Source organism: Chrysochloris asiatica, unplaced genomic scaffold (assembly GCF_000296735.1).
Source record: "Chrysochloris asiatica unplaced genomic scaffold, ChrAsi1.0 scaffold00008, whole genome shotgun sequence".
NCBI classification, from domain to species: domain Eukaryota; kingdom Metazoa; phylum Chordata; class Mammalia; order Afrosoricida; family Chrysochloridae; genus Chrysochloris; species Chrysochloris asiatica.
Window position 1 is genome coordinate 37,323,354 of NW_006408526.1, and position 26,924 is coordinate 37,350,277.

Here is a 26,924-nt window from a genome sequence, read left to right on the forward strand (position 1 = left end):
TTAGTCTTCTGCAGACAATAAAACTTGTTCAATCATCTGTTGAGTTTGATGGCTTTTTCTACTAGATCCTCCCCTGAGATTTGGGCATTTATTTTTTTTAGTGTCCAAGTTTTTGCATAAGCACATCGATCCTTGCTTAAGGCCCTCGTTCCTTTCCAGGGTCCTCCCTGGGGTCCCACAGGCCTACCTCTAGTGGTCTTTTAGGACAGTTACGGCCTGCAATTTCTCATGCTCTGGGCTGTTAAATACCTTGAAGGTGATGTCCACCAGTTGGGATGGATTCATGCCAATTGCCCTGTCAAATTTCTGCCATTTCTTCCTAAAATCCTGGGTGCTTTGGGAGATAAAAATCATGTTAACCATTTGGATATATTTGCTGAGTTCTCAGGCTCAAGGTGTGTACTTAACAGTAAACTTGGTAGATTCATTTAAAGAATTCAGATGGGTCCTCAGTTGACTTCTGCTGAATTGCTTGTACCATGTTCAAGTTTTTGTGTTCTTTTTGGTTTAGGAATTCCCTTTTTCAGACCTGTAAGAATGTACCTCTTATAGTGCTCCAGTGTCACATAGTGGCTACGAATCGGTCTGCGAACTGAATCGGGCTGCGAACCGTGAGGTCAGCAATTTGAAACCACCAGCTGTTCCGCAGCAGAAAGATGAGGCCCTCCACTCCCACAAAGATTTACAGCCTTGGAAACCCTGCACAGGGTTGCCACGAGTTGGAACCAACTCCACAGCACACAGCCATCACCACCACCAGTCGTGGCAGGCCCATCTAGATTTCAGTTTGTGTCAGCTAGAGGAATTGCCTTACTGGGGGCAAGCGTCTTGTTCAGGTTTTTTGAATTCATGCTGTTTTGTCCCATGCCTTATCTCAGACCAGCCTTTTTCATCCCTGGTCAGGAGCATTGTTAACAGAGCCTGAATATCTGCCCAGTTAGGATGATGGGTAGCAAAACACTGGTTATTAAAGGTTATTTTGGTTAGGTCATCCTAGTGTGGCACTGTGCATCAATGCACTGAACCACCAAGTCTGTCCGAACCACAAGGTCAGTGGTTCAAATCCACCAGCCGCTTCTCAGAAAACACACAGGCTCACCATGAGTCAGAACCGACCCAACAGCACTGAACAACAACATCTCAATAAGAAGGATTTGAATTTTTCCTATTTAACAAGTCCAAGATAGAGAAAGAAGTATGTGCCCAGTAATATCCTGCAGCTTGCCCTTCCATATTTAATTCTGTGGGTATCTGCAGAGGGAGTATTGCCTTGCCTCTGGTTCTGGGTAGCTTTCTACCAAAATGGGTCCCTAGAAGGGTATGGTATAGAGAAATCACTTCTAAACTGCTTTCCTCAGTGTCTGAATATGGCCGGCTAGGTTCACTAGGTCAAGGTATAATTTTCTCTAATGGCAGCTACTAGAGTATCAAAGGTTGTAATAAGACAAGGTTGCAATCAAAAGCTGTATTTCACAAAAAGTAACCATTTACATCTCTTTGTATGTTCACGTACAGGCCTGCTTAGAACTGTTTTTACCTAATATTCATCTGTATTCATTTTTCCTCTGCCTGGCTTTTATATGGTATAAATGCATTATAGTACATATACATGATGTAACTTACATATTCTTGGAATTCCAGGTTGTTTTCAGTTTCTTAAACATAAATACAGGACAAAAACATGGTAATTTTACAAATAGCCATCTGACAGCGGTTTAATAATTCAAGCTGTAAGAGGGTATAATAATTTTATGGATTTATTCAAAGGTTATTTTCCCATCATCTAGACTGTACATTGGCCAAGCTGTATTACAGTAAAACACCATTTCCTTTGATGTCATAGGAGGGTACCCATATAGAAGAAACCAGTTAGAATTACACTTTACAGCACTTTTCTTTCAGATTGAGACCTATATTTTATTTTAGATACAGAGATTAAGCTTAACAGAAACAGAAGGGGCATTTTAAGGAAAGTACTTCCCGTCTACCATGCCCTGAAGTGGCTCTGTGGGCCAATGCATCAGACTGCAAAGTCAGCTGAACTGCAAGGTTGGCGATTCAAGCCCACCAGCTGCTCCTCAGAAACCCCACACAGGGTCGCCATGGGTCAGCACTTCACAACAACAACAAACCATGCCCTGATGCGTGCACCCATAATAAAGCAAAAGAGGATCTCAAAGTGAAGGTGGAGGTGAATGCAGGAGACACAGGGCTGAAGACTCCCAAGAAAAGATTCAACAGACAGATCCAGACTTTGCTGCTTCTCTAGCAAGAATTTTCAAGCCTCTCTTAGCTTTGGAGAGTTTTGAACCAAGAGTCCATGCCGGCCAGCAGAGAGGACTGTCTCCTTAAGCCACAAGTGATTCGCTACCAGCCTGGTATCTAGGTGGGGTTGCGTATCTTTTCAAATGCAAATGTCTCAACTCAGGTTCTGGCTCAAGATACCACCTCAAAGTTCTAAAGATTCCAATCAAGTGTAGGCCAAAGGTCAGTTTACAAACTTTCCATAATCATAATTCCCAATATTCATATTACACATTTTACAATAATAAACAGAAGCCAATATCCATAAGGTAATCAAACACATTAACCTTTAAAATACTTAAATTCCCTCTACCCTGGACTATTCCCATTCACATGCATATGGTCTTGGGCCAGTTCTGGGTAGGCCTGCATCTTTTCAAATGCAAATGTCTCAACTCTGGTCCAGGCTCAAGACACCACCTCAAAGTTTTAATGAATCTAGTCAAGTATAGGACTTTCCGTAATCATAATTCCCATTCCTCCCCCGACCCCTTTTTTTTTTAAATCTGTCAACATACATCCCAAGGCTGCGGGCTCACCATGAGAATTCCCATTGTACTTAAGTGTATGTAGTGCCCTAGGGCACACTCAGATTCCATAGCCGAAGAACTTTACAGACTGGGCATGACAAGCCACGCTTTGGTAACATGCACATTCGCGTTCAACCAGTCACACAGAGTTTATGCAGTTCCACACATCCCCTTTTGGGGAGTCTCTGACTGAGGCCTCTAGGTGAGGCCTTGGAAGGGGATCAGCCTTCCACTTCTATCTATAGGGACAGGCCTGACTGGGTTTAACCCATGCCCCAGGGCATACCTGTTCCAGAAGTCTTGGCTGGTTTCTCTGGTTCTGCCTCTCCTTTTGAGTCTGGTCAGGAGAGATGGGTGCGGCCGCAGGCTGCCCCTACTCGGAGGAGGAGGGACCGTCAAATGTGGTGACGCACTGACTCATCCACCAAGGGGAGCTCGGTGAGAAGGGAAAAGGGTTTACTGGTTTAGTTAAGGCTTGGGGCCTATGACACACAGGCCTAGAAATTCTCAGTATTCCCAACTCCTCATGTTGCTAAGAAACTGCGTTCCAACCTGGAAGGTCCCCAGGAGTCAGGGAGCAGTTCTTCATGGGTAAACCCAACAAGAGAGTTGTTGGTGACCAGAAAAGAGGGAACCCAGAGTCAATCTGCTGAGGTACTTTCCAGGAACCTGGGCTCCCCTGCTTCCACACTGTGATGAGTGAATGATCAAGGGGCTCCTACTTTGCTTGGGATTCAAAGATTCCAGTCCAGTCCTGTCATTGCTGGAAGGAGAGCATGAAGAGAGAAGTAACCAGTCAGGCTGCTCAGACTCCCATAGTTTTGAAGCAGAGAGATGCCTTTTTCATAGTACAAGTCACACCTCAGAGGAAAGAGAGGTTAGCAGACTAGAAGTGGCTTGATTATTAATTAGCCTCCTTGACAACTGCTCTCGGACATGGATCCCTCACACCGAATACTGTGGAATCGCTGTATCATTCATGTTTAGAACCTATCCCCTGGACTCCTGGTATAGCATTATAAGATAAACAACAAACTGCTAACCACAAGGTCGGCGTTTCAAACCTACCAGCCACTCCTTGGAAACCCTCTACAGGGTTGCTATACGTCAGAACTGACTCGATGGCTCTTAACAACACAACCTATCACCAGAGTAAAAGTCATTTGGGAACTCTCACAGCTTTTTTGCCTCACATCATTTTAAGTCATGGACCTTGTATCCAGGCTGCACCTGGACCATGACTATGGCTCACTGGCCTTATCCTCACTTCACCCTCAGCTTCATTAAGGTAGCGTCACCTGTGCCGCTAAGGAATCTAGTAGCCTAGTGGTTACGAGTCAGGCTGCTAACCTCAAGGTCAACAGTTCAAAACTACCAGCTGTTCCATGGGAGAAAGATGAGGTTTTCTGCTCCCACAAAGATTTACAGCCTCGGAAACCCTGTACAGGGTCGCTATGAGTCAGAACCGACCCCATGGCACACTACCACCACTTCCCATGCCACTGCCTGTTATGACTCTAGACACCACTTCCTGCATAGCTAAAAGCCTTATAAGACTTTATCTGAGGTATGAAGATTCCTGTGAACCATCCAGTGTGGCTGATGTCCGTCTGTAAAGGCTGCCTATCTTCTGTGGTTAGAAGGAATAGCAACAAGAAAGGGGTGGTGTCCCTGCTAAGGAGTCCTGGCAGCAGAGTGGTTACGCTGCCAACTAATAGGTTAACAGTTCAAACCCACAGCCATTGGGTTAGTATGAGTTGGAATAGATTTGAAAGCATACTATCACCCCCACCACAGTATAGCTGCTGTGGATATCTAGATTCCAGCAGAGTTGAATGGAAAGAAAAGTGTTTCCCAGTGAGATTATGGCCTCCATGAGTTAAGAACTATCGTGAACCACCTGCCTGTCTTATTCTGCCATGGATCTAGAAAATGCTCCCCACCTAAAAAAACAAAAAAACAAAAATCCACAACCATCATGTTAATTCTAACTCATAGTGACCCTCCTATCTACGGTTTTCAAGACTAAATCTTTAAGGGAGCAGTTGTCAGTTAGGAAAGGCGGCATCAGTAATATAAAACAGGATGTAATCCAGCACAGTTTTAGTTAGCTACACAGTTAGTGTAGCTCTGATACACATTGTTGTTGTTAAGTGCCGTTGAGTTGGTTCCGACCCATAGCGACCCTGTATAGGGTTTCCAAGAAGCAGCTGGTGAGCTTGAACTGCCAACCTTGCAGTTCAAACAGCTTTGTAGTCTGGCACATTAACCCACAGCGCCACACCAGGACTCCTGGTTGTTGTTGTTGTTATGTGCTGTGGAGTCGGAACCAACTCATAGCAACCCTGTTTCTGAGGCTGTAAATCTTTACGGGAGCAGAAAGTCTCTTCTTTCTCACGCGAAACAGGTAGTAGTTTCGAACTGCTGACCCTAAGGTTTGCAAACCGATTCGTAACCACTACACTACCAGAGCTCCTTCCAGGACTCCTTAGCATGGGCTAATTTTTCCAACCTTTGTGCTCAGTCTTGCTTCCAGTCCAGTCATCCAACTCATCACCAACCCCTGCCCCACCCATTTCCAACGGGAATCCTGAGAAGAGTTCAGGGACAGTGTTAACTGTGGGTATGGAAGAACCCCACCAGTTGCTATTTTATCAACCGACCGCGACTCATGACAACCCCATGTGTATCAGAGTTGGGTTTTCAATGACTTTGCCGGCAGTAGATTGCCAGGTCTTTCTTTGGAGATGCCACTAGGTGGACTGGTAGCTTTTTCGTTAGCAGCTGAGCATGCTGACCATTTGCACCAGGCACAGGATCCAGACAAGAGCCCTGACTCCTAGTAATCTTTGGTGGTGACTGTTTTAAAGCAAATTAAGAAATTTGTTTTATGTATTAAACAATTGTTACTTATTATTATTCGATATTGCTCCAGGATAATGCACTGGACCACAAGGTCAGTTTGAACCACAAAGTGGGTCTCTGTTGGAACTGTCTCAAACAAAAACATTAATAGATACAAAGATCATTGTTTAAAGCCCTGAATCCCTATGCTCTCAGTATTTCAAGGGGATGCTATTGGTTAACAGAAAGAAAAACAAAAATTCTGACAACAGAGAGGCAAACTGAGTTTATCTAAATCACAAGAATAAGACTTACATAACTCTGACTGCCAGACGGCTACTAATCAGCTATAAGAGACAGTGGGCATTGCTTTCCCTTTTGCCCAGATAGATACTATTGTAATAGCTGAATTGTGGTGTCCACTACATTAAGTGGAATGTTGGGAAGCAAAGTGCTGAGAGGTCACGTGCTATGGCCTCTGTCAGCACTAACATTGGAAAGCCAGGGAGACTACAGAAGTGAGGTCGGGTCCCCCTGGGCTGCGCTGAGAGAGAAGCAGCAGCAAAATGTAACACAGTGAGCCCTGTCTTGTACTGTGGACTTGGAGGGACCAGGCAAGAACCTAATCCCAGACCCTTCACTTAGTGCATTCCTTAAGAGACACATTTAAAAAAAAAAATTAGCCATTAACTCAATTCCAAATCATGGGGACCCCATGGGTATATCAGCAGAACTTGGCTCTAAAGGGTTTTTTTTGTTGTTGTTTTTTTAAAATCTTTTTCTATAGGGTTTTTAATGGCTAATATTTCAGTAGAGTGTGGTGGTTCCATATGGTAGGTACTGAACTGGGAATCACGAGATCCACTCCATGGTCCAAGCCCACTAGCTGCTCTGCAGGAGAAAGATGAGGCTTTCTGCTCTCAAAAATTTTTAAAGTTTCAAAAGCCCTATACAGGGTAGCTGTAAGTTGAAAACAACTCCACAGCACTTAACAATAACAACGATTTCAGTAGATCACTAAGGCGTTTTTCTGAGGTGCCTCTCAATGGACTTGAACTTCCAAAACTTTCTGTTGTTTTTGTTAAGTACCATTGATTTGGTTCCAAAGAGTGACTGGTGACTTTGAACCACCGACCTTGCAGCTCAAACTGACCTTGAGGCCCAGTGCTTATCCACCAGCAACACAGTTTGTACCATCCAATGACTCCATGTGGACCTTGTTGTTATGTGCTGTGGAGTCGGTTCCAACTCATAGCGACCCTGTACAGGGTTTCCGAGGCTGTAAATCTTTACAGGAGCAGAGAACCTCATCTTTCTCCCACAGAACAGCTGGTAGTTTCAAACTGCTGTTCCTGAGGTTTGCAGCCCGATTTGTAACTACTACGCTACCAGAGCTCCTTATATATACATTATACATATATAGATAGATAGAGAGAGAGAGAGAGAGAGAGAGAGAGAGAGATGCTGCTAACAACGTCAGCTTCATAGTTTTGTCATAAGGGTTCATAGGAGTTTAATGACTGGTGGTGGTGGTGGTTATGTGCCATGGAGTCAGTTATGACTCATAAAATTTCTGAGGCAGAAAGCCTCATCTTTCTCCCATGGAGCAGCTAGTAGATTAGCCATTTGGCTTGTAACCTACTATACTATCAGAGCTCCGTAATGTCTGCTGCTGGTGGCGGTGTGCCTGGAGTCGGTTCTGACTCACAGCAACCCTGTACAGGGCTTCTGAGGCTGTACATCTTTATGGGAGCAGAAAGTCTCATCTTTCTCCCACGGCACAGCTGGTAGTTTTGAACTGCTGACCTTGAGTTAGCAGCCCGACTCATAAACACTACGCTACCAGAGCTCCTTGCTAAATTGAAGACTTTCAATCATTATTGACTTCTTTATCCTTATTTTTCCCCTCTTAGAGAAACAAGTAGATGGGGATTCATGTACTTGCCCTCTGTTCTGAAGATAGCTATTGACCTCAGACAGAACATTGAGCTGTTTCACATCATCCAATGAAGACATTCCACAGAGAGCAGGGAACTCTTCACAGAGCACAGGAAAAGGCTATGTATGACATTGCTATCTAATATCTCATTACAAAATAGCACCAGCTTTCAAATGCACCCTAAAAAAATCTCAATTTCCTATTTTACTCTTTGTGTGGTTCGGCTATCTAACCAGTAACAATAAGAATTAGGCTTTACCTAAGTTTGCCCAACCTCTAGTACAGAATATTAAATTGATTTTGAAGGAAAAAGGTGAGAGATCTGATTACTTAGGTCACCTTTTAACTGAATTTAAAGTGTTAGGTGTGAAAAAGTTAACAATTGGTATTGTGGAAGTTGAGATGTTTTCTTATACTCTTACGTTGTTGTGTTAAGTGCCACAGAGTCAGTTCCAATTCATAGCAATCTTGTATAGGATTTCCAAGGAGCAGCTGGTGGGTTTGAATTACCAACCTTGTTCTTCACTATCCAGTGCTTATCCTACAGCACCACATCAGGAGTCCTTAAATCTTATAGTTAGCATTAGATGTTTCCAAAACATAAAAAATTATTTTAGCTACATAAAGAAAATGTATCATGTAATTTTGATTGCGTGGGAGGTTTCATTCACGTAGAGCATTATAGCCACAATTCCATACCTTCTTTGTTTCTGTACAAACAAGTTCTTCGTCACTGAAGGTCAGTGCACAGAGCAGATAAAGCCATGAGGATATGTCCACCAGCAACCCAAAGCCAAGGACAGTACAACTTCCTATATTTGGAAAGCTCAACAGATTGGGTTTCAATTTGAATTGAGATCTTACAATTTTGAAGAAAAGTATTTCCTTCTCCATTGGTATGTATATAATACTGTGGTGCTTTGCATACTGCAAAGTCATTTGAATTGCAAGGTCTGTGGTTCAAGCTCACCAGCTGCTCCTTGGAAACCCTATACAGGGTCGCTATGGGTCAGAAATGACTCAACGGTACTTAACAACAACAACTGTTTTTTTGTTTTGTTTATTGCAAATATAAGATATTTGAGTTTTGTAAGAGGCAACATACCTCTGCAGGTATGTGAAATAGGAGCCACTGTAGAGAACCTAGGGGTCTGGACTAATGTATCCACCAGGCAGGGATGTATTTCATTAAGCTCAGTACTGAGTAATTTAAGGATCCCTGGTAGCTTAGTGAATTATGATCTGGCTTGCTAACCTCAAAGTCCATAGTTTGAATCTACCAGTTGGTCTGCAGTAAAGATTTACAGTCTAGGGAATCCTACACAGGGTGGTTATGAGTCAGAGTCGACTCGGTGACACGCAACAATCACCACTGAGTGATTTGGGAGCTAAAGACATTCCGTAGACAGGAAATAGAAATGCAATGCAGAGCCCCCAAAAAAGGCTTGGCTTACAAACAAAAGAAACAAGGAGCTATAGTCAAACTAACAACAAAAGGTCTAGAACATGATACACAACAAGACCTGGTGTGCATTAGTTACATGTGGTCTCGCTATTAGCCTAGGAGCCCTGGTGGCACTAACTAGGTGTTAGGCTGCTAACTGAAAGATTGATGGTTCAAATCCACCAGCCGATCCTAGGGAGAAGGATGAGGTTGTCAGCTCCTGTAAAGATTTACAGTCTCAGAACCCTATACAGGGCCACAATGAATTGGAATGGAATTGATGGCAGAGTGTCTTTTTTATTAGCTTGGAACAGTCATTTTGCTCATCATACACTATCATCCCCAACCCAAACTTGTTTTACTTGTGCATTCTCACTCAGCGGGTATCAGCAGCACCCACATAGATATCCTAACTATCATACCCAATTAGGAATCCTGGTGTGGCACTGTGGGTTAGTGCACTGGACCAGAAGGTCAGTTTGAACTGCAGGGCCAGAAGTTCAAACCCACCAGCCTCTCCTCGGAAACCTTACACAGGGTTGCTATGGGACAGCACTTAACAAAAACAATACCCAACTGGTCGCCAAGCTCTATTCAGCCAACAATCCAAACATCCTTCCCACTGTCACTGCCATAGTTTATCCTGTCAGTGACCCCTTCCGGTCTATTGTCCAGACCTTCTGAATAATCCCCCCTGCAGACAGTTTTTCTCCCCTAACTCCATTCATTCCGTGAAATTTGGTCACACTTCTCTGGCTTAAAATATTTCAGCATGCCTCACTTATGTGATGAAGCTCAAGCTCTCTAAAGTGGCAAACAGTCCCTTCATGAGCTGTCTGCGATCTTTTCAGTTGCATCTTTGCCCTCTTCCTGCTTGATAATTTTTGCTCTAGCAGTGCCCATTCTAATCTCCCTGCACATACAACACTGCCTCTAACCTCCACGTCTTTGCTCCTGCCATTTCCCCTCCTTCCGCTGCTCTTCTCCTCTCTCTTCTTTATCTAGTCAGCTCTTACTCAGATCCGGATCCAGCATCACTTCCTCTAGAACAGAAGTTCCCAAACTTTGAAAGGTTCATAGAACGCTTAGTATTTAGCAGTTTTCACATGAAACCTGTAGTCCAAAAGAAATATTCAATCGTTCTATATAATAGTTAAAGAGTCCTGATATGGTGCTGTAGGATAAGCACTCGACTGCAATGTCAGCTTGAACCTCAAGGTCAGTGGTTCAAATCCACCAGCCGCTCCTAGGAAACCCTATAGAAGGTCACTATGAGTCAGAACTGATTTGACGGCACTTAACAGCAACAATTTAATAGTTAAATCCAAACAATTTAATTCCCTTATAACTTAAGAGTCATTTGGAAAAAATAAATAAATTGAAACACAAAATAATATTTTTCATTCATTCTTAACCATAATTACATACAAATGGGATGGGTGTTACACAACTTCTCAATTCTTAGAATCAGAATAGACAAACTACCACTCTCATTTCCTGTTTCACACTGATTTTTATAGGGTACTTGGCAGTTTATAGCAGCAATTCTAAAACCCTAGCTTCACAAAGTTATGGTGGTATCAAAAGGAATATGGTGATGGTGGTGGTGTGCCGTGGAGTCTGTTCCGACTCATAGTGACCCTGTATAGGATTTCCGAGGCTATAAATCTTTATAGGTGCAGAAAGCCTCATTTTTCTCCCACAGAACGGCTGGTTAGCAGCCTAACTCGTAACCACTGTTGTTGTTGTTAAGTGCCGTCGAGTTGGTTCCCACCTATAGCGACCCTGTACAGGGTTTCTGAGGGTGTAAATCTTTACGGGAGCAGAATGCCTCATCTTTCTCCCGTGGAGTGGCTGGTAGTTTCGAACTGCTGGCCTTAAGGTTCGCAGCCCGATTTGTAACCACTACGCTACCAGAGCTCGTAACCACTAGCTCAGTTCTAATACTGAAATTGTGAACTATCTTGAGCTAACAGTTTATGTGGCGTCTAATAAATGTTGAGTGTTAGTGTCTGTATGTATTTCCTTGAAATCTTTAAATATGCCATTCATGTTTGCTGTGGTATCCCATCCCAGGGTGCCTTGGTGCACAGTTTAAGAATCTCAGTACTAGGCTCTCCCCTGCCTACTGAGTTACATATACCTATTGTGCATTTCCTTAGCAAACTGTACTTATTTCAATCATAGCCTTAAATACTTTACATTGTAAGAATCTTCCTGTGTGCTTGTACCTTTCCCCAAGGCTGTGAACTCCTTCAAGGCAAGCACCATTCTTTCCTCCATTTAGTATGCCCAGTGGTAATGCAGTAGGTGCTCAACTAAAAGGAACTAAACTGAACAGAACCATCAGAAACTACAGTGGGACCCCAGAGAACCAGGGTGACTGATAAGGAAGTCAACCTGGATGACAGGTACACAGGAAATTCCATTCACTGCAAACCCTGAAGTTCTGTGAGGAAATTCGAATCCCGTTGGATCTGGAAATAAGAACCACTGAATCCACCCAGTCAGGCCTGAATCCCGGCTATCGGCTCTGAAAGGGCGCCAAGTAGTCAAACCTTGGATCAGAAAGCTACACTCAATAAACTCATTCTTGCTTTTGATTTTGGTTTGTAATTGATTTCCAAGTAAGAAAATCTTAGGAAGGAGAGGGAAATAAAAAAGAAGAAAGGAGGAATCCGGATGGAGAAAGGGAGAGAGGCAGAGAAGGAAGGAAAGAAAGTAGAATGAGATGGGGAGAGACAGGGAAGGAGGGAGGAGAAATGCTGTTTTGTCTCCATCAAGCTAAGAGAAACAAGATTCTTCAAGGTTTAGAAAGAAACAATGAGGCTTTCAGTTCTCACAAAGATTTACAACCTCAGAAACCCTATCTATGCAGGGTCACTATGAGTTATAACCACTCAATGTAATTTAATATCAACAACAAAGTTTATTAAAAAATTTGAGGGCACCTCTATGGTTGGGGGTGTGTGATAATGCATTGGGCTTCAAGGTTGGTTTGGATCACAAACAAGTTCAGTGGTTCAAACTCAGCAACCGCTCCTCAGAAACCCTCTACAGGGTCACTGTGAGTTGGCGCCTACTCGACGGCACTTACAACAACAACTTGGTTGGGTGGAGTTGTGGTCTTGGAGTCAGACCAACCGCAGAGCCCAATAATTGATGTTATTGAGGACAGACAGTGAGAAAAATCTCAGCTGGGAGGGAACTAAGGCCTTCATTGGGTGCTGTTTTTTCCCCACTTGGCTAATTTCCTCGCAGCTGCTTGCATGATTGTTTGATTAGCCATTGTTTTTATCTTATTTCGGCTGTTCTTCCCCCTTTATTAGAAGGCACGTGAATTTGCATCATTTATTTTTTTCATATTCTTCTAAAGATGAACCCTAGACATGATTGGCAAGGTTAGGACCTGAATCAGAAGTCAAACTTATGTCCATACATGACAAAACTTCTACAATTCACAGACCCTACTGATTCTAACCCAGTCAGTTCAATTTAAAGAACTAATTGTTATAATTAGTTGCTTTAATCCAATGGCTCGGTTACTCGCCATTGAGTGTAAAGGAACATGCCTTCTTTATCTGCTCAAGGTCTCTAAAGTAATCTCTCCGCCAGCTCACTGAGGGTAGCAGATGTTGAGGCTCAGTCCGGTGTTTGAGGTCCACCCCACACACTCCCACTGCCCTTGGCAATGGCTCCATTGGATAGGCCATGGAGGAGGGTGTTCTATGGCAACGGCAAGTCTTTCCTCAGCAGGGTGGAGAGGGGGAGACTTGTTCTCCTGCTGCCCTTCTTCAGTCTGTTCTGTGGGCAGAGTGTGGGAACAAACTCAGCCGCAATCCTCCTCAGCCTGCCAGTGAGTGAGCGGGCAGCTAGACTCTACTGTGGCTCATGACCCAAGGGAAGAAGTGATTTTTCTCTTGCTGCAACTAACCTCCTGCCTAGAAAGTCACACACCTATTTCAGATAGGTAAAACCAGTGTAAAGGAACTGGTTTTATATTTCATACAAAATATAAGAAAACAGCAACCACTTTCTAGAAACATAAAAAAAATAATAACTTTTAAATCTCATTATTTCCGGGAAGTTCTTTCTGGTAGCTAACTTCAGCTCTTTGGGCTGTTGTTGTTGGGTACCACTGAGTCATTTCCAACTCATAGAGAACCCATGTGAAAGAGCAAAGCTGTCCCATAGGGTTTTTTTTTTTTTAATGAATGTTTTATTGTGAATTATGTGATGTTTACATGGGAGAACATTAGTTTTACACTCGTCCTATTATATATCATTTCATTGCCATAGTTACAATCCCCTCCATGCATCATCAACCAACCAAAGGGTATACACTACAAGCCTGCCCCTGGTCGTCAGCATACAGCCCCTCTCCCTCTCTGGATCTCAAGTCCCCAGCTGTTCCATCTCTGCACGCCATCATCTCCGCCTCCATCCCAGGCATCACTGCTTCCCTGGGTAGGGTCCCACTCTCCACTCTTCTCCGTTGATGGTCCCAGGGCCCTCCGCTCCCCATAGGGTTTTCTTCACTATCATTTTTACAGAAGCTGATAGCCAGCCCTTTCTTCCACAGAACCAATGGGCGGTTTCCAACAGCTAACCTTTGGGTTAACAGCCAAACACCTAATTATTGCACCACCAGATGGTCTTCTTTGAGCTGTTGTTATTATGTTGTTAGGTGCCATGGAGTCAGCGACGACACATAGCGACCTTATGCACAGAACTAAGCACTGCCCAACCCTGTGTCATCCTCACAATTGTTATGTTGAGCCCTTTATTGCTGCCATATTATTGGAGGTCTTCCTTTTTTTTTTTGCTAATCTTCCACTGTAGCCAGCATGATATCCTTTCCCAGGGACTGGTGCCTCCTGATAACATGTCCAAAGCTTATTCTGTTTTGGTTTCTCTATAGAAGGTACAGCAGGTACAATAACCTTTTATAAAATGAGGACCTCTCAGGCTTGTCTTCTTCAGAAACAATTTTGTTTCTCTTAATCTCTCATCATAACCCATCTCATTCAAACTTATATTATCTTTCTGCTTTTTTCTTTGAACCCTCTTCAAAACTGTCTTTTGCATTACAACGAATACAACATAATTGGATCTTTCATTTCCAGAGGATACTTCTAGTGCATGATGAGAAATAAATTAATTTCAGTAGGATATTTCTCATTGGAAGAAAGGGGTAGAAAAAAAGAAATTGGATCCTTTATATAAATAGCCCATCCTCTGTACCAAAAATGAGTTTTCCTTTTCCCCATTGTTTTTGAAACAATAAGTCCTTACTTGGTGAATTTAATCTCTCAGAGAGTCTCACATCTAAGAAGACCAGGCTTGGTGCTCTTTTGTGAGTGCAGGGACTCAGGGTCTGAAAAAAGCAAAATGTGTGGCTTCTGGTTGTCTTGCAAACTGTAAGGGAGACAGGGCTGGAAACTGGGTAGTAATGAATCACCTTGTCAAGGTGTGGGGATGTTTCTCTGTGTGTCTGGTCCTTCTTTAGACTTCATCACTAGCTGTTATTCCAAGACGATAAAAGGGTCTGTCTTGCTTCTCCATAACTTCTTCTTACCATAAGATCTCTGGAGTCAGTTTCGACTCATACTGACCCTGCACAGGGTGTCCAAGGCTATAAATCTTTACGGGAGCAGAAAGCCTCATCTTTCCCCCCAGAACAGCTGGTAGTTCCAAACTGTCGTTCTTGAGGTTCACAACCTGATTCATAGCCTATACGCTACCAGAGCTCCTTATCTACTTTCTGTTGTTGTTGTTGTCATGTGCCGTAGAGTCGGTTCCGACTCATAGGGACCTTGCATAGGCTTTCTGAGTCTGTAAATCTTTACGGGAGCAGAAAGCCTCATCTTTCTCCCGCGAAACAGCTGGTAGTTGCGAACTGCTGACCGTGAGATTAGCAGCCTGATTCGTAATCACTACGCTATCAGAGCTCCTCATCTACTTTATAGTGAGGTATAAAGATTAAATCGTTTATAATGCTCTTCTTCTTAGTGGTGCAGATTTCTTTATCCTGATCGTTTGGTATTTGTGCTCCAATTCCCATAGGAGTGCCTGGGTGGTGGAAGTGGTTAAGTGTTCACTAACTAACTAAAAAGTTGGTGGTTTAAGTCGACTCAGAGGTGCATTGGAAGAAAGGGCTGGCAACCTGCTTCAGAAAGGTCACAGTCACTGAAAACCCTATGGAGCGCCGTTCTACTTTGATACACCTGGGGTCACCATGACTTGATGGCAGCTGATTTGGTCTATTTATTTTTTTCCGCATGAGCCAAAAGAAAGGTATATATCTTATTTTTCAGCTCTGGAGAAGAACTGGTCTTGAAGTCCAACCAGGAGTCTGATTTTTATTTGGCCATCACCTGAACCAAGCTGCTGTGAACGACTTGCTTCTCTTCTCTCTAGCCAAGTTTTTCTCTTGTGTAAAATGAAGACATTGGCTTACAGATGAACTCAGAGGTTCCTTTACACCTGAAGCTCTGTGATACTTGCAGCATCATTCTGTCTAATTTCTCAATAAGAGTTTCAGGAAAAGGATGAAGGAGTTGGGTTTAATAGCCAATTGAAAAATGGTTCTTGGAAAGAGTGTCAAGTTAACCAGGATTCTCTTCCATATCTACTTTCTTCCAAGGATCCCAAATCAGTGCAGGATAAAAGGAATGAGCATTTATTGATCCCTTCAATGTGCCAGGCACTGTCCAAGACTCCTAATAGATTAGCTATTTAATATTTGTTGTTGTTGTTGTTGTTAAAGTGTCATGGAATTGATACCAACTCGTAGCATCACCATATAGGGTTTCCGAGGAGCATCTGGTGGGTTTGAACTGCAGAACCACCGACCTTCTGGTTCACAGTCTAGTGCGTATTCTACAGTGCCACAAAGGAGTCCATTGAATCTTTGCTATAAAGTAAATATCATTGCTGACATCAGATGGAGCTTGACTGAAAGCAGAGAAGAGCACAAAGATGTTTACTTGTGTTTGATTGACTATGCAAAGACATTTGACTGTATAGATCATAACAAACTATGGATAACATTGTGAAGAATGGAAATTCCAGAACACTTAATAGTGCTCATGGAGAACTTGTACATAGACCAAGAGACAGTTGTTTGAAAATAGCAAAGAAATACTGAATGGTTTAAAATCAGGAAAGGTGTATGTTGTTGTTGTTAAGTGTCATCTAGTCAGTTCTGATTCATAGCAATCCTGTAAAGGGTTTCTGAGGAAGAGTTGGTGGGTTAGAACCTCTGACCTTGTTTTGTTGACCTTTTTGTTGTTGATGAGTACCATCGTGTCAGTTCCAACTCATAGTAACTCTGTATAGGGTTTCCAATGAGCAGCTAGTGAGTTTGAACTACCACCTTGTGACTAAGACTGACCTTGCAGTCCGGTGCTTTATCCCACAGTACCACACCAGGAGTTCAGGAAAGGAAAGGTGTGTGCTAGGGTTGTATTCTTTCACCATACTTATTAAATCTGTATACTGTTCAAATAATCCACAAAGCTGGACTATATGAAAAGAATGTAGTGTCAGGATTGGAAAAAGTCTCATTAACAATCTGCAGTATGCAGATGGGACAATTTTGCTTGCTAAAAGCAAAGGGGACATTAAAGTACTTACTGATATAGATCAAAGTATACAGTCTTCAATATGGATTACAACTCAATGTAAAGAAAACAAAAACCCTCGCAACTGGACCAATAAACAACATCATGATAAATGAAAACAAGATTGAAGTTCTCAAGGATTTCATTTTACTTGAATATACAATCAATGGTCATGGAAGCAGCAGTCAAGAAATCAAACAATGTACTGCATTGGGCAAATGGGCTGCCAACCTCTTGGAAGTGTTAAAGAGCAAAGATATCACTTTGAGAACTAAAGTGTGCTTGACCCAATGCATGGTATTTTCAATAGCCTCATGGTATTTTCAAAGTTGGACAATGAATAAGGAAGACCATAGAAGAATTGATGGTTTTGAATCATGGTGTTGGCAAAGAATATTGAAAGTTATCGTGGACTCCCAGACAAACAAATGAATAATGTCTTGGAAGAAGTACAAGCAGAACGCTCCTTAAAAGTGAGGATGGTGAGATCTCATCTCATGTACTTTGGACATGTTATTAGGAAGGACCAGTCCCTGGAAAAGGACATCATACTTGGTAGAGAGTCATCCAAAAAAAAGAAGACCCCAAATAAGATGTGTTGACACAGTGACTGCCATAATGTACTTGAAACATAACAATTCTGAGGACGGCACAGGACCTCTTGGTGTTTGGTTCTGTCGTACACACAAGGTCATCTAACAACAACATACAGTTAATTACTGAGAGTATATACCATCAAAACCTACCCTACACATTTTACCCATCCCAACCCAAATGACCTCACATTTCTCAGGTCTCATTTTTAATGCCACTTCCTACGTAAAGACTTCTCCGATCCCTTAGACTAGGTCTCCCTGTCATATGTTTCTGTGATTCCCTGTGTTTCCCCTTTTTTAGACTTATCTTGAATTGGTATTTTTAAAAAAATAACAACCAGCAAGTATTTGTTTAATTAATTTTTTTCTGGCCTACTAGATGGAAAATTGTGTTAGGGTAGGGGCCATGTAAGTAATGTTCACTATTGTGTTCCAAGAGCCTAGCACAGTGCTGAAAAAATAGTAGGGATTCAGCAAATATTTATTGAATAAACACTGGATGGATGACTGCCAGGAAAAGCTGGATATGAATGTGGGAACATTTAGCTCTGGGTTACCTGTCTACAGTTTTGTTTGGGTGAGAAGGTATGAGTAAGAAGTGGGAGTTAGGGTTAGCACCACTGGTAGGTAGGTCTAGGCTAGCCTAGGACCTTGTTTAGTGTTAGGGTTATGGTTAGGACTAGGACTAGTGTGAGGGGAAAGGGTTGGGCTAGGACTAGGAGTAAGCCTTGGTCTACTTTTTTAAGATTACAGTTGTTGTTAAGTGCTATTGAGTCGGTTCCAACTCATAGCAACCCTGTATAGGGTTTCCAAGGAGCAGCTGGAGAGCTTGAACTGCCAAACTTGCAGGTCAAACCGTCCTTGCAATCCAGTGCGTTAACATCCACAGTGCCACATCAAGACTCCAGGGTTACAGTTAGGTTATTTTTTTCTTTTATTTTCTTCTTGAAGTCTGCTTGATTGATTTCATCTTCATTTGGAAGTTCTGTAACTATATTATTCCTTCTTTTTGTTTTGGTTATTGTTGGCAACTGTATCTCTGGTTCTCTGTTTTCAGTCTCTCTCTGAATCTCTGGTTCTCTATTTTCAGTCTCATTGTTCTGTTTTAATTTGAATACTTCTGCACTGTGGGTTAATGTGCTGTACTGCAAAGTCACTTTCAACCACAAGGTGAGTGGTTCAAGCTCAGCAGCTGCTCCTCAGAGACTGTATACAGGGTCGCTATGGGTCAGAACCAACTCAACGACACTTAACAACAGCAACAACATCTGGACTGAGCTTGTGATATTGTCATATATGTTAGTTTCAAGTTGTCTGCTAATTGTTGGTTCTTTGTCCAAAGAACTCCTTTTAGTATTTTTAGTATTTTTCCTTTAATTTCTGTTTATCTGAAAATTACCTAATTTCACTATCATATTTGATGGACAATTTTGCTCTATATATGATTCTTGATTGGCAATTCGTTTCCTTCCAAGTTTTATATATGTAATTCCAGTGTCTTCTGTTCTGCATGATTTCTGCTAAGAAATCAGAGCTTAGTCTTGTTAGTTCTCCTTGTAGGTAGCTTTTCTTTTTTACTGCGCTCTGGTAGCGTAGTGGTTACGAATCGGGCTGCGAACCTAAAGGTCAGCGGTTCGAAACTACCAGCTGCTCCGCGGGAGAAAGATGAGGCTTTCTACTCCCGTAAGGATTTACACCCTCGGAAACCCTGTACAGGGTCGCTATGGGTCGGAACCGACTCGACGGCACTTAACAACAACAACAACAATGCTCTCAGGATTCTTTCCTCGTCTTTGGCTTGAAAAAGTTTGATTTTAATATGTCTTGTTGCTTTCCTTTTGGGGTCTATCCTATTTGAAGTTCATTCACCTTCTTGAATGACTATCTTCTTGGCTTTCATAATGTTAGGGGAAGTTTTCTTTCAGAAACTCTTGTCTCTGCGTTTTTCTGTTTGTTGTTGTTTTGTCTTTCCTGTTCTGGAATTCCAGTCACATGTAAATTATTCCTGTTGACAATGTCCCATATACATCTTAGGCTTTTCTTCACATTTTTTTGGTTCCCTTTTTTCTGTTGTTCCTGCAGCAGATGAATATTGAGAGATTTTTCTTCTAACTCAGTAATTTGGCTTTCCATTGATTCAATTCTACTTCTTTGCCCTTTCAGTGTATTATCTATTTCTGAAGTCTTTGTGTTAATCTTCTGGTTTTCTAATGACCGTTTTTGTACAGTTCCCATTTTTTCATCTATTTTGTCAATTTGTTTCATGTTTCATTCTGCTATAGTTTTGTTCAAGTTTTCCTTGATTTCATCTGCCATTTTCTTGATCATTCTCTCCATCCATTGAAGTTCCCTAAATCGCATTCTTCTAAATTCCTTATCAGGTAGTTCCAATACCATTTCTGATGTTATATTTTCTGACTCTATTTTGGTCACTTGTTGAAGACATTCTCTTATTTCTCCATGTAAGCTGAAATTGTCTGTTTTGTCAGGAACATTGTGGTGTTATATTCATATTTAATTGATGATTGACTGTTGGTGTGTTCTCAGGCATTCCCACATGTCTTCTGGTGGATGGGGTAGAAACCAGAAGTGTGAACACAGTTAGTTCTCTGCTCACTGTTTGCGAGCGTAGTTCAGAGCATACTTCAGGGCAGCCCAGATGCCCGACACCAGGCAGAGTAGAGGTTGTGCAGGCTGCTGGTTTAGTGAAGGTGGGGACTGTCCATGCCCCTGGTTACCAGGAGGATAACACAGGAGAACTGCACCACGTTGTCGCCAATCCCCAGCTGCAACCTGTGCCCAAAGGCCACTGTATCTACAACCACTCACAATAGCTCAGGGTGACTCTGCTGCGCCATGCCACCCGTTGGTCTTCTTTCTCACTGCTCCTGTTCAGTTTTCTCTTCCAGCTGTCACACAGTCCACCTCTCTGTCCTATCCTCCAATGTTCAGCATTCCCAGATCATCATCTGTATCTGGTTCACTCAGTCTCCCATGTCTTTGTTGCCAAGGGTTGGCTCAATATGTCCACCTACTCCACCATCTTGCCCCTGAAGTCGTGTCTATAATTGGAGATGACTCTGCTTCTATGCTTGTGTACCTCACTGCTGCAACAAACAACCCAGCAGTTACTTATTATTGTTGCTAATGCCGTTGAGTTGGTTCCGACTCATAGGGACCCTGTATAGGGTTTCCAAGGAGTGGCTAGTGGGTTTGAACTGCTGACCTTGTGGTTAATAGTCTAGTACTTATCTTCCAGCACCACACCAGGACTCTGTTATCAGGGCTGTGAGTTGTTTCTCCAATCTGAGTGGTAGCCACACTGGCAATGCTGTCAGTGGTCACAGGACACTGTAAAATAGTGGGGGGTTTGGGATCCAGCCAGAGTCTGTGGTGGTGGAGTTTAGGGAAGCAGGGGTGGGGTGGGACATGAGGCTCACTGAGTTTGAGTTGAAGGAAACCAAATGGTACTTAGCGCTTTTAGTCCTGTGTCTTAATATCATCAACACTACTTTCTTATCCAACCTGCTGAGGGGCTGCCAACAAGAATATGCGCTGTAGGGGATCTAGGTCAGTAAAAGTGAGTGGGTGAAAGGAACGTGGAAAAACCAAGACATGGCAATTTCTAAAGGAAGCAAAAATAAAACTCTAATATGGAAACTGCTGAAAATAGACTGCGTGAGCTGTCCGGCTGCATGCAAATCCAATGCTAATAGCATGCAAATTCATGACACATCCTAACTTCCATATGCCTTGATCTGACCCTTGGGGGGAAATCCTGAGGGAGGTGGCTCCCCCCACACACCCCCTCCACCCCTGAGGAGGGAGCAGACACGGGCTGTGATGTCACCTCCTTCACATTCAACTCTTGCTACTGCAGTGAGAAGAGCTGATAAGAGGCTAAAAATACTTACAATAGAAATTTCATTTCTCTTCCAGACAAAAAGCCTTGGCTTCCACAGGAGGAAGAAGTGTTCAGGCAGCATGTGACTGGTTGGTATGAAATAAATAAATTGAGAAAATAACATATAATTAACTCTGAGTGTGTGTGGATGAGCTAGGATGTGCAGTACTGTCTTTCTCTAATGGATCCTTCCAGGGGGAAAATGAGCCAAAAGATTATGTGACAGGCCTATTTGTCAAGTCAATTGCTCCCTTTCTCCTTTTCTCTGGCCCCTGGGTGTCCTTCTCCTTGAAACTGTTTAAAGGAATTCAAAGTATTTCAAAGATAGAGCCCAATGATAATATCTGCCCTCCCAGATCTGGAATCAGAAACCCAAAAAGGAAAAACACTCAGCATTTCTCAAGCTGGGGGAACTGAAGTAAAAATTCAGGCTCGACTTTCATTATTGAAAGATTCACTGGGCAAACTATTGAATGATGCAGAAAGCATCAAGAGAAAATGTAAGGAATACACAGAGTCACCGCACCAAAAGGATATGGATCATGTTCAACCATTTCAAGAGATAGCATATGATCCAGAGCCAATGATACTGAAGGAGGAAGCATTGAAGGAATTCACAAAGAACAAGGCGCAGGAATTGATGGAATAAAAATTGAAATCTTTCAAGAAAGTGAGGCAGCACAGGAGGCACTGACTTAATCTCTACCAAGAAATTTGGAAGAAAACTATCTGGCCAACTGTTTGGAAGAGATCCATATTTGTGCCTATTCCAAAGAGAGGTGACCCAATGGAATGCGCAATCATTGGACAATCTCTTTGATGTCGCATGTGAGTAAAGTTTTGCTAAAGGTAATACAGATATGTCTACAATCATACACTGACAGAGAACTTCCAGAGGTTCAAGCCGGATTCAAAAGAGACCATGGAACGAGGGATATCATTGCTGATGTGCGATGGATCTTGGCTGAAAGCAAAGAATATCAGAAAGATGTTTACCTGTGCTTTATTGACTACACAAAGGCTTTCGATTGTGTGGATCATGACAAGCTATGGACAACATTGCCAAGTATGAGTATTCCGAAACACTTAATTGTGCTCATGAGGAATCTGTACCTGGACAAAGAAGCAGTTGTTCGAACAGAACATGGGAACACTGAATGGTTTTAAATTAAACAAGGTTGTATTCTTTCACGATATTTATTCAACCTGTATGCTGAGCAAATAATCCGAGAAGCTGGGTTCTATGAAGAAAAATGTGACATCAGGATTGGAGGAAGACTCATTAATATGCAGATGATACAACCTTGCTTGCTGAAAGTGAAGAGGACTTAAAACATTTACTGATGAAGATCAAAGAGCACAGCCTTTGATATGGATTACATCTCAATGTAAAGAAAACAAAAATCCTCACCACTGGACCATTAAACAACGTTCTTATCAATGGAGAAAAGATTGAACTTGTCAAGGACTTCGTTCTTCTTGGATCAACTATCAACACACACACAGGCAGCAGTCAAGAAATCAAAGAACGAATTGCATATTAAAAATCTGCTGCGCAAGACCTTTTTCAAGTGTTGAGTAGCAAAGATGTCAGCTTGAGGACTAAGGTGCGCCTGATGTAAGCCATGGTATTTTCAATAACCTCATATGCATGTGAAAGCCAGACAATGAATAAGGAAGACCGTAGAAGAATTGATGCTTTTGAGTTATGGTATTGGAGAAGAATATTGAAAGTGCCATGGGCTGCCAAAAGACCCAATAGATCTGTTTTGGAAGAAGTGCAGCCAGAGTGCTCCTTGGAGGCCAAGATATCTGGCCAAACTTCATGTCTCATACTTCAGACATATTGTCAGGAAGGACCAGTCACTGGAGAGGGATATCATGTTTGCTAAGGTGGAGGGTCAGAGAAAAAGAGGAAGACCCCCAATGAGATGGACTGGCCAAGTGGCAGTATCGATGGACTCAAGCATGGCAACAGTAGTGAGGTTGGCCCAGGATCAGGCAGTGTTTCGTTCTGCTGTGCATAAGGTCACTATGGGTCGGTACCTATGCGATGGCACCTAACAACAACAACAAAGTGGTTATGAATCAGGCTGCGAACTTTAAGGTCAGCAGTTCAAAATTACCAGCTGTTCTGTGGAAGAAAGATGAGACTTTCTGCTCCCATAAAGATTTACAGCCTCAGAAACCCTGTATAGGGTCGCTATGAGTCAGAACTAACTTCATGGCACATAACCACTCACCACCAGCCCCTGAAAGCTATACTTTAGTTGTGTGGATGTTGTGCAAATCAATATAGAAAAATTTAATACTTACCTTCTAGAATATGACTACTTAGGGCAGGTACCATATGGCAACCCTCCAGAAGCTTCCCTTGTCTTTGGAGATACATTTTAATCATAGTCTAACCTGAAAGAGTTGGCAATTGTTCTCCTGGGTTGGGAAAGGATTTCAGTCTATATGAGAATGCCTCATAGAGAGGTGGTTTTAGGATTTGGGAGGTGTTGTAGGATGAGGATGCAATATGGCAGGCAGAAGAGAGGTCCATGCATTTTAGAGTTGGTGGTAAAGCACGAATTTCCAGGGGTACATTTTTAAAGCACACATGCAAAATCTTCTTTCTCTATTGGCTGGGGTGTGAAGTATATGGAGGGTGGATCTGTCTCTTTCAGTTTTTCCTTCCTACCCATTATTCTCAAAGGCGACCACCTTGGCTCTCTTCTGTTTTGCAGGTTATTCTCCCATGTCGGTGACCCCTTTCTGGATGACCCCCTGCCTCGGGAGTATGTGCTCTACCTCCGCCCCACTGGCCCCTTAGCACAAAAGCTTTCTGACTTTTGGCAGCAATCGAAGCAGATCTGCGGAAAGAACAAGGCACACAACATCTTCCCCCACATCACACTCTGCCAGTTCTTTATGGTGAGCTCCAGCTCCCTGGGGGAGCCTGACATTCAGTGCCCCTGCCAGCCCCCTGACACCTGGAATTAAAGTCCTCAGGAGTAGTCACAGGCTCCTAGAGCTGGAGAGGTCCTGGATGGCACAATGATTAACATGCTTGGCTGCTGACTGAGAAGTTAGAGATTGTACTCCACCTGCAGGTGCTGCAAAAGAAAGGCCTGGTTATTGACTTCTAAAAGATCAGTCACAGAAAAGCCTGAGGAACATAGTTCTAATGTGACACACATGGCATCGCCATGAATCAGTGTCCACTACAACTGGTCCTACAGCTGGATAGACTTTTAAAGGATCGTTGAAATCCACAGCAAGGATCTGGCCCTAGAACCTCTTTCTTACTACCTGCTGAGGTTGCCGAAGCATGCCATTGTGGTTTGATGTAGCCTTCCTTCATAAGGTCAACAACCGTGTTCATTGGCTACTCTTTCCATTCTATGACAGGTACAGAGCTGAGAGCAAGCAGTGTAGTCTATAGACAGTGAAAGCTATTTCATTTTGTGGGATACAATCCACAGATTGTTTTTCCACCTACATCTTTCTAACCAGGTGCCACTGAGTTGACTCCTACTCCCAGTGACTCCATGTACTTTCCATGTCTGGAGCAGAATTATGCTTCATAGGAATTTTTTTTTTTAATGTTTTATTGTGAATTATGTGATAGTTTACATGGGAGAACGTTACTTTTACATTTATCCTATCATATATCGTTTCATTGCCATGGTTACAATCCTCTGCATGCATCATCAACCAACCAAAGGGTATACCCTACAAGCCTGCTCCCCGGTCATCAGCACACAGCCCCTCTCCCTCTCTGGGTCTAGAGTCCCGAGCTGCTCCATCTCTCCACCTCACTGTCTCTGCCTCCATCTCTGGCATCACTGCTTCTCTGAGTAGGGTCCTGCTCTCCACTCTTCTCTCTTGATGGTCCCAGGGACCTCTGCTCCTAGACTGCTAAGTTAATCACGCCCCTCCTTGCTACCAAACGTCTACCTTTACATTTCCAACCCTCACAATCAGTCCTGATCACAATTATTCACTATTGTATCACAAGAGACCTATCCGCATTTCATTTCATCAGACCCTCCTAGACAGATTGGATACTACTCAGTGAAGATTCTACCTTCCTCCAGGCCCTCTGGATCTAGGTTCCCTCTTGAAAGCTTGTAAGCCAGTCACTTCTGCTTCACAGGATTTTTAATGGCTGATTTTTTCTAAAATAGATCTCTAGGCCATTCTTCCAAAGCACTTCTAGGGGGACTCCAATCTTTAATCTTTCGGTTCAAATCCTTTGTACCACTCAGGAGTCCTGAATCATTCTAAAGAGTGCAAAAATACTTTATAACTGCTGTTTTTACCTGGCCCATAATCCTAGCTGTCGGAAAGTTTATTTACTGACTAAATTTAATCCCCCTTGCTATAAATAAGTACATATCATCTAAACTAAACCTCTTTAGAGATGAAGAAGTGTTGATTTATCATTCATATACAGGATGAGGGAGTCCTGGTGTGGCACTGTGGGTTAATGTGCTGGCCTGCAAAGTAACTTTGAACTGCAAGATTGGTGGTTCAAGCTCACCAGCCGCTCCTCAAAAACCCTATATGGTGTTGCTATGGGTCGGAATCGACTCTATGGCACTTAACAACAACAAATTCAAGATGAGACAGAATAGTAGCACTTTAAGACACTTTAATATAGTGGTTTGGTTTTCCTAGATTCTCTTTTCCTGCGTGGGGTTGAGTGGTATAGGGTGGGTAGGTAAAAGCACGTTCCTAACACCTTCTCTTTTTCCATTCACTTTACTCTGAAAATGGAAGTGATTGTCATTTCTTCTTAGTCATCCCAGGATCTTTCTCATAAACATTCAGAGTTTTAGAGACATTCATTCTTCCAATACACTGCAGAGGGGAGGAGGAGGATGGCAGAGGCTCATTCTTGCCTGTTATAATGGGAGTGGAAGTAGAGTTAACTTCTGCTCATCTAAGAAGAATAGAAAAGGCAAAGATGATGCTGCAAGCACGCAAAGACTGCTCTCGGAATACTGTCACATGCTAGAGCTGCCACTATTCCAGACCTACTGTCTTTTGGCTGGATTCAAAGGGGCCACACAGGAGCAGGAAGGGAGGCAAGAGGCCACCTATTCCCCCCAGTTTAATTCACCCGTTGACTAATCCATGTGTGGAAAATTGGGAGTCTGTAGTTTCTCTCCCTCCTCCCAGACAGGAATGGCAGTTAAGTAATTGCATCATCAGCCTCATCAGCTTCTAGTCCCTTGGGAGAGGAGGTCATATGTTAAGCGGCAACAAACATCTTATCCACCCCCACCACCCCTGCCCCTCACCCAGACCCCTTTCTGAATGAGGCCTGCTTGTTTGTCCCTGCCAGTGTGAGGACAGCAAGGTGGAGGCCCTGGGGGAAGCCCTGCAGAATACAGTCAGCCGCTGGAAATCTAAGTTCTCAGCCCCGCTGCCCTTGGAGCTCTACACCTCCTCCAACTTCATTGGCCTCTTTGTGAAGGAAGACAGCGCTGAGGTCCTCAAGAAGTTTGCTGCGGACTTTGCTGCAGAGGCTGCATCCAAAACCGGTGAGCAAACGTATCTGCCAGGCTAGCTCTGGATCCTTTTTATCAGTCAAAGAGCTGGGAGCAAAAACGATGGGAGATTATTGTGGTCGTATGGAGGGTCCTGTAGGAATGGCAGAGAATGGAAAAACTCTGCCACTTTCTACAGCACCGCAGTCCTTTCTGCTCTCTTTTAGAGACATTGAACTGCTGTTCTGTTAACTC

General features: G+C 43.0%; 1 protein-coding gene across 1 annotated transcript in view; it reads left to right on the forward strand.

Annotated features, from left to right (window-relative positions):
- The window catches only part of UBASH3B (ubiquitin associated and SH3 domain containing B), a 205,515-nt gene that overhangs the window by 146,006 nt on the left and 32,585 nt on the right, over nucleotides 1–26,924 (forward strand). The window contains exons 2-4 of the mRNA XM_006833926.1: nucleotides 21,222–21,275; nucleotides 23,919–24,105; nucleotides 26,525–26,723. Coding sequence (XP_006833989.1) covers nucleotides 21,222–21,275; nucleotides 23,919–24,105; nucleotides 26,525–26,723 — 440 coding nt within the window. The remainder of the gene's footprint in view (nucleotides 1–21,221; nucleotides 21,276–23,918; nucleotides 24,106–26,524; nucleotides 26,724–26,924) is intronic.